This window comes from Phalaenopsis equestris, unplaced genomic scaffold (assembly GCF_001263595.1).
Source record: "Phalaenopsis equestris unplaced genomic scaffold, ASM126359v1 Scaffold000229, whole genome shotgun sequence".
In the NCBI taxonomy this organism is placed as follows: Eukaryota; Viridiplantae; Streptophyta; class Magnoliopsida; order Asparagales; family Orchidaceae; genus Phalaenopsis; species Phalaenopsis equestris.
Window position 1 is genome coordinate 292,611 of NW_018164671.1, and position 8,955 is coordinate 301,565.

At 38.1% G+C, this 8,955-nt stretch overlaps 1 protein-coding gene across 1 annotated transcript in view; it reads left to right on the plus strand.

Annotated features, from left to right (window-relative positions):
• The window catches only part of LOC110023761 (protein NRT1/ PTR FAMILY 5.2-like), an 11,547-nt gene extending 4,376 nt beyond the window's left edge, over positions 1–7,171 (plus strand). Inside the window, exons 2-3 of the mRNA XM_020723328.1 lie at positions 5,586–6,136; positions 6,241–7,171. Coding sequence (XP_020578987.1) covers positions 5,586–6,136; positions 6,241–7,123 — 1,434 coding nt within the window. The 3' untranslated portion in view covers positions 7,124–7,171. The remainder of the gene's footprint in view (positions 1–5,585; positions 6,137–6,240) is intronic.
• The last annotated feature ends 1,784 nt before the right edge of the window (positions 7,172–8,955 follow it).

Here is an 8,955-nt window from a genome sequence, read left to right on the forward strand (position 1 = left end):
TTTCCCTAAGAAAATGTTAATCGAGTTCGATATTTTTAATACGGGCATGAAAGATTTGATTGTTAGCAATTACAAGAGCTGAATTGTTGTCCTAATGAATTGTAATCATGAATGCAACCATCACCAGACGTTCCAAAAGTAAGTGTCGTAATCACATGATATCAGTTGCATCTACTGAAAATGCTCTATATTCTACTTTGGTTGAGTAACGAGTGACAATAAGTTGTTTCTTGACTTGCCAAGAGATCAAATTTGGTCCAAGAATAGTACAATAACCGGTGAAAGAACGAAGGTCTAATGGATCGCTGACCCAACTAGAATCAGATTAACTGTGAAGAAGAAGATGTCATTGCTGAATTGGTAGTCCAAAATCCTATGTTTCTTGAATGCACTGAAGAAGTCTTTTGAGTTATTGGAAGAGAACACATAACGGTTGTTGCAGGTGTTGAGAGAGTGTATTAACCACGATATTTATGTCCGACCTTGTGGGTGTTAAGTATCGTAGAAAACTAATGAGGTGGTGATATTGAAGTGAGTTGGTTGCTGCAGTTCAGTTGTGAGAGATTGCAATAATGCCACCGGATTTGGTGTGGGTTTGCAATTTTCTATACCTGCATTTTGAAGTATCGTGGATGCATAATGAGTTTGGCTAAAAAAAAGACCAGTTGAACTGTTGTTTTTGTTGATGCCGAGGAATGTAGAAATGGAGCCCATATTCTTCATTAGAAATTCAGCTTGACGTGCTTCAAGGAGTTTTTTTTATGGTGCTTGTGTTGTTTCCTGTCACCAAAATGTCATCGAAATACAATAATAGATATACAAGAATAGTATTATGCTCATACATGACAATAAATGGGTCAGCTTGACTTTTGCACAATCCAAGATATATTAATATGCTAGTGAACATGGTGAACCACTTGCGAGGAGACTGCTTGAGTCTGTAAATTGCTTTCTATAGTAGACACACATGATTTAGTTTATTTTTGTCAATATAGCCCGACTATTTGTGCATATACACTATTTCGTGAAGTTTTTCATGAAGGAATGTATTAGTGACATCCAGTTGGAGGATGGGCCAGCTTCGATTAACTGAAATTGTTAAGGGAGTTTGAATAGTTGGGTGTTCACTCACGGGACTGAAAGTCCCAGTGTATTTCAAGCCAAGTTCTTGTTTGTAGCCTTGAACGGCTAAGCGTGCTTTGTACTTAGACATGGTTCCATCAGGTTGAAACTTCTGTACGTCCGCTAGCTGCCTTTTTGAACTGAAACTATCACTTAATTTGCCACTTCTCTAAATCCCATATATTTGCCCACATCCTGCTACCAAACACCACCTTAAGTTTTAGTGTTGAGGGCAAAACCAAGTGTTTCTGAAGTATTTGCATGCATGCCACACAAATCTTATGTATTTACATATCTAACGACTAATTTTATATTTTTACATGTATATTAGATTACTTGTGTGCCATCTTATCTATATATGAAAATGTGTATTTCACTTTGAAAGTTAAATAGTGATATTTTTTATATATTATAAAACTTATGGGTGGCACAATTGTAAAAAGAGATGTTGAGTGTTAGATATGTAAACATAGAAGAATTGGTTGGTAAGTATGTAAATGCTCCTTGATAAGTCGAGTTGAGCTCGAGCTTAATTAATTAATAGAGTTTGAACTCGACCTTGAGCTTGATTCTACTACTTTGAGTTGGCTTGTTTGTTATGAGAAAGCGAAATTAATATTAACTAAAGTTAGTGTTATAATAAAATAACAAATAGCCAGATCATGAGCTAACAGTCGAATCACGGCTCACTTAAGCTTGGCTTATTAGCTAATGCGCCTCGACGCACAATCCACTGATCTAGCCGAGCACAAGCCGGCGCATGAGTCCACTTGACTCAATTACACCTCTAGTGATATTTATGTAAAGGCCCTAGGATTGGGATTTAGTATAGGTTTTGGTAGGGTTCGTGAAATGTGCATTGATCATTTCATGCACATATGACTGATTTAATGAATATTTACAAAAAAAAAAAAAAACACTCAATTCCTATGGATTTACAAATCTAACACCTATATTTTAATTATTTAATATATACCACCTTAGTTATGCACAAAAAAAATGTATTTCACTTCTGGAAAGTTTAAATGGTGGTATTATATATATATATATATATATAGATATAGATATAGATAATGAATGTATATATATATATATATAACGAATGCTAGAAAATTCACGGCAGTAGGGAAATGTATTATCGTCTTATTGTGGTACGAATAATAAGCACACACTCTGTCCCACAAAGGGGAAATGTTTACCAAGTCTTTTGAATTATAACGTTGATGTGTAGATAAACATGTTGTAAGGAACAGGGGACGAAGGTAGCAATCGACGACGGCCTGCGGGTGATAGTCAACGGTGTTCGACGACAGTAAACGATGACGGTAGGAGTAATGTTAGACTTCAGCTCCTTCTCGAAGCTTTAAGCTCTTCCTCAAGCCTCAAGCTCTCTTCTCCCCTCTCATGTGAAGGATGAGCTCTATTTATACTGTTTCGAGCGCAATTAATCCATGAATATAAACCACTTTGATCAGACGGTCCAGAGAAATCTTTCTTTCATCATACGGTGTTCTATGGACATTTGAGTGCCTTAATAACGTCAGAATTGAACGATCTTGAGATCGTTTGATTTCTCTTGTCAAGACGCTCAATTCAATCACAAGCTCATTAGATTTGACATTCATTTAACCTCTCAAATCTGCTCAGAAAGCTTCCAAAAGTGATTTAATGATTTGATCTGAGTTTGATTTTATTTGGACTAGATCAGTTTTAGTATCATCGGGTTCTTCTCGTCGATACACTTATTCATGTATATTTCTTTTTGAGACAAAAAATAACACTTCTTCATCAACATATTTGTGCACTAAAATCTTTTAAATATAAACATTAAAATTTAAATGTTTATCGAAATATATAAAAGTTATATGGCATTTATGTAAATATTTCATTAAAAAAACTAATGTGATAAATATCGACCATTTATTCAAACATTGACTTTTTATTTTAATTTTCAAGGTCGGCAAAGCGACATAATCTTGACTTCATACCAATAAATTGGAACGGCAAGGGCCATTTACCTACATACCACACAACTTTTATATATTTACACATACACAAACTTTCATATTTATTTACGTAGCTGCCCCCATCATATCAAAATATCATGAGTAAATTTATGACACCAAATTATTATAAATATAAATATAAAAATTTATTTGTTAAATATGTAAATATAATAGAATTGTGGGGATGTGTGCATGTGTATGTATATATCTAGGCCTGTGCTCAAGGCTCGGTGCATGTGTATGTATATATCTAGGCCTGTGCTCAATGTTCATGAACAGTTCATGTTCGGCTCATTTTGGCTCGAAATACTATAAATTATATATATATATATATATCTTTGATGAGTAGTATTTTCAAAAAATTTAATGGACTACAATACTAGAAAGATTTATAATCAATTAAAAGTATTAATTAAGAAAATAAAATAAAAATTATTAAATTAGATTCAAATGATGTTATAATATTTTATGGCCACGCGAAATATTACCTCAATCCTTGACATCTTATGACTATGTGATTAGGGTTGTCAAAACGGCCTTTTATTTGTGAACGGCTTTTGTTTGGCTCCCTAAACAAAACCATATATATATATATATCTCAAATATAAGTACTTTTTTTTTACTTTTTTATTGTGATTGGCCGCAAGGTTTGACTGTAAAATCCGTGCTTTATTACATTTATGAGCCATATGTTTTACAAAATATTATTTATGCTACGAAGTATTTATATCAAACAAAACATCCGTTAAATTCTAAAATATAAAACAACGCATCACTTTCTACTTCTTTTTTGCTTCTTTGTAGCAATTATTTGCCCAAAGTCTTAGGGTCCGTTTGAGGCAGCTTATAAGTGTGGGGGCAATTTTGAAAACGTCGTCGTACCTTTCGGTTTGCTTGTTTTGTCCGCTTATCCGAAAACACGGTTCCATTTTATACTAAACACAGTCCACTGGTCAAACCATGTTGTTGACTTGTGGATCATAAACTGCCCCAAACACATGGACAGTCTATATTTTAAAGCCTGTTGACTTGTGGATCATAAACTGCCCCAAACACATTGACAGTCTATATTTTAAAGCCAACTTGAGAAGTTTTTGTCTTGTCATGTATATAAAAGGGACAATTGCATCCAGGCCACCCAAAACGTTTTATTTACATATCAACTAACATCTTTCAGCCATTTTTAAAATTCTCGCTCCAACATCAAAATTGATGGCAAAACCTCACCCATATTTTTCATTTTATCAAATTCTCAATAGTTCAGAAGTTCAAAAAAATCACCTGGGTGGTGAATCTGTAAATTACAATGTTTCGGGTGGTCTGTGTGTAATTATCCCAATAAATTGGGTGATAGAAATTAGTCTACTTAATCGTGATTAAGCATATTATTTTATATATCTCGTAAGTATGCTTAGCGCTTGATTAGCTCTTGACGTTTCTTTTCTTAGGAGAGTTCCTCCACCCAGTTCTTTTCAGTAGCGTTCCTCTACCCAGTTTAATGAATCATTAAGAAAATAAACATTATTGTTTTAAAGCACTTTTCTTACTAAGTGAGTTGAGTTGACTCGAACTCAACTCGTTAACCAGAGCACAAGTTGAGATTATCAAGTTGCGAGCAAGCTCGAGCTCGAGCTCAAATAGCTCAATCTCCTAGAGGCTCGGCTCGTTGGCTCGCAACCTGGCCCGGCTAGCAGGATTCCTGTCACGTTGATACCTTTTTCGGTCAATTGTCATAACACTTCTCCCTCACTCCCGTCATCAATCACATAGATGACTTTCTTAACGAGCTCTCATGACAATTTGAGCTCACGAGCCAGCTCTTGAGCCTACTGTTAGTAATGTGAGCCAAGCTTGAGCTCGAGTTAAACCTACTACAAATTTCTTTGCTTTCTAGCAACTAAAATAGGCTAACACTCAAGGAGCATAGAAAAAAAACTACATTATACATGCACTATAAATGATCAAACTGAACATAATTGATTAGAGATTGTTATATGTCCATAATAGTTAATCATGTGGTTCTTATTTCATTCATTTTTTCTAGCACTCTTGATTGTGATGTGTTATCTGCTCGGGCATTTACATACATATCACTATATATATGTCGAACATCCTAACATTATTTTTCACATTTATACCATCCAATTCTTTTTTATCCTATAAAAAACAACATATTTCTCTTAAAAAGTGAAATGCACGTTTTCATACATAGATAATGTGGCATGCATCTGGGTTCATACATAAAAATGGTAATACGTAATTGAGATAAGATATCTCGTACAAACCCCGCACATCCGGAAGATCAATAAGAGGATGACACATCATCATACACTTAGGGAGTGAGTGATGTTGCACCCGATGAGTGGCCATTCAGGCATGTTCGAACTCTGGATGCAATATTTTTTCATAAGGACTGAGTCTAATACATGCAAATCTTCCAAACTTCTTCCATCACAGGGCATGTGCGTTCTAACCCTCGCCGTCTCCCTCCCATCTCTCAAACCTCCCCCTTGCGGCTCCGGCACCGCTGACCCCAACTGCACCAACAAAGCCTCCTCCTTACAGCTCGGCGTCTTCTTCTTCGGCCTCTACGTCATCGCTCTCGGCACCGGCGGCACCAAACCGAACATCTCCACCATTGGCGCCGACCAATTCGACGAGTTCCACCCCCGAGAGCGCAAGCACAAGCTATCCTTCTTCAATTGGTGGCTCTTCAGCATTTTCTTCGGCACGCTCTTCGCCAACACCGTCCTCGTCTACACTCAAGACAATGTCGGCTGGACGTTGGGCTACGCGCTCCCCACTCTCGGCCTTCTCATCTCCATCATGATTTTCGTCGCCGGCACGCCATTCTATCGCCACAAGCCGCTGACCGGAAGTCCGTTCAAGAAAATGGCGCAGGTGGTGGTGGCGGCGATGAAGAAATACAGAGTAAGCGTACCGGATGATCCCAAGGAGCTATATGAAGGCAACGACAAAGCTCGGATTAGTTACACTCCTTCGTTGAGGTTGGGCTTCAAAATTTCATTTTTATTCATCAAAATTCAACCTTTTCATAGTTAATATAAGAAAATTTAATATTTTTAATTAAACATTATTTCCATGAATGCAGATGTCTTAGCAAAGCGGCGGTGAAAAGAGGGGAATCCGGTAGGCCGTGGTCTCTCTGCTCCGTCACGCAGGTAGAGGAAACCAAGCAAATGGTGAGAATGATCCCCATTCTCGTAGCCACCTTCATCCCCAGCACAATGATGGCCCAGGTGAACACTCTGTTCATCAAACAGGGAACCACCCTCGACCGCCGCATGGGCTCCCATTTTCAGATCCCCCCCGCCAGTCTCGTCACCTTCGTCACCCTCACCATGCTCATCTCCATCGTCCTCTACGACCGCGCATTCGTCCCCTTTGCTCGCCGCTTCACAAGAAACCCCCGCGGCATCTCTCTGCTCTGCCGCATGGGCGCCGGCATGTTCTTCCACATCCTCGTCATGCTCGTCGCCTTCCTCACTGAGCACCACCGCCTCTCCTTCGCCCGATCAAACGGTATCACCACCAAAGGCGCCATTGTTCCCCTTACCGTCTTCATCCTCCTCCCACAGTTCGTGCTCATGGGAATCGCCGACGCCTTCCTTGAGCCGGCCAAGATTGAATTTTTCTATGATCAGGCGCCGGAAGGGATGAAGAGTTTGGGGACTGCTTATTCGACGACGACGCTCGGTGTGGGAAATTTTATTAGCAGCTTTCTGCTTTCGACGACGGAGAAGGTGACGAGGAGGTCGGACGGCGGGGAGGGGGGTTGGATACTCAATAATCTCAATAAGTCTCATTTGGATTACTACTACGCTTTCTTTACCGTTCTGAATGTTGTCAATCTGTTCTTCTTCCTCTTTGTTAGCCGATTCTATGTTTATAGGGCAGAGTTCGGTGCTGAGATTGAGGCTGTTGAAGAATCCGATAAGGAGAAATCCAAGCATATGGATGTTAAGGATGGATAGATTTGTTCAGCTTTGGGTGGTTAAATGGTTTAATTTGGCAAGCAAAATGCGTGAAAATAAAAGATCTCTTTGAATGTCTAGTTTTATCCTGGATTTTTCCTTTTTTTTTTATTGGGTGGTGTTTACATACATACCATACAATTCTTATATTTATATATCTAATCCCTAAACATTCTTATTTATATGCGTAATACTTTCAAAACCAAAACAAATTAAGGCAAGCTCCATTACATAACATGACTAGACAAAGATGGGATGCACATTCCTTATAACTACCTAGGGGTAATTAGGCAATAAGGTATGTAGGACTACTAGAATATTCAACACAACATATATATACCTATCTTGTACTACTCTTGATTAAGCAATGATAAGGAGTTACCTACTATTCCTTTATGTCTCCTGCTTTATGGTATCAGAGCAGCTGCCCAATGTAATTTGGGTTTTCTCCAAATTCGCAATCAAAAGACGTCGGGAAAGCAGAGGTTGCTCGTTGATATTCATTGCCAATCTCGATCATTGACCCGGTCTTGTACAAGAGATTAAGACTTGTATTTTCCTCCCTTTACTGTCTCCTTGCCAATCTTCTCTCCTAATCCATCATTTATATGATCTTCATAACCCAATCCTTCTTCTAATTACATGAATTGTCGACTTTCCCGTTATCCGAAGTTTATGGCTCCTTGCCAATCTTCTCTCCTAATCCATCATTTATCTGATCTTCATAACCCAATCCTTCTTCTAACTAAATGAATTGTCGACTTTCCCGTTATCCGAAGTTCATGATTGTCCCTTCATGGAAACAATACCAGATAATGCTACACCTCCTACACTAAAATTCCTATTGAATAACCTGAATATTTTAAATAAAAATCCACTTACAGCTGAGAACTATTATACATGAATGCATAAGTACTCAATGTCTCTTCAACTAATGGTTTCCTAGGTTTGCTACACCTAAATCTCTGTCTTCCAGTGAAGATACCCTAACACCCAATTCCAAATATTTATGTTGGATCCTAATTCAAAACTTGACTGCATCTTCGTTCTCAATTATCTCTCCTACAGTTTTGCCTTATGTACTTCACCTATCGTCCACTGCTGAAATTTGGATACCTTAGCCAAACATCTTCAACCAACAAATAGATCAAGGCTAATCCAGTTGAAAATCAAGCTTCATATTGTTTCTCTGAACACTCAATCAATGAATCAATACCTCTCTAGTATCAAAACTTTAGTGGATAATATATCCACAGCAGGAGGACATCTAGATTGAGAGGGAGGATATCATCCTCTACACTTTGAATGGACTACCATCGAACTATTAAGTATTCAAGAAGGTTATTCATACACAACTACAACCTATTGAGCTCGACGACTTATATGCCTCATTGTGCAGCCAGGAAATTACTCAAGCCACTGATCAATAAAAAGTGAGGCTCTCAGCCAATCCACAATTCACAATGATTGCCTAACGGGTACGACAAAGCAACAAATCCTGTGTTCGTGGAAGAAATCAGTCATCCAATTCTACCAGATCTAAATCAGGCTACACATCAACTCGCTCTCCAGTATTGTGCCAAATATGCAATAAATTTGGACACGTAGCTACGCATTACAAGCACGCTATAAAGCAAGGCTCGTAGCTCAAAGATTCAAACAAAAATATGGTATTAATTATTATGAGACATTCTTCCCAATTGCGAAAATGTCGACTCTCCAAACCCTCTTAACGGTGGCCTTTAACAATAACTGGCCAACACTATAGTTTGATGTGTCTAATGTCTTCCTTCATGTCACTCTTCAGGAGAAGATATATATATATATATAGA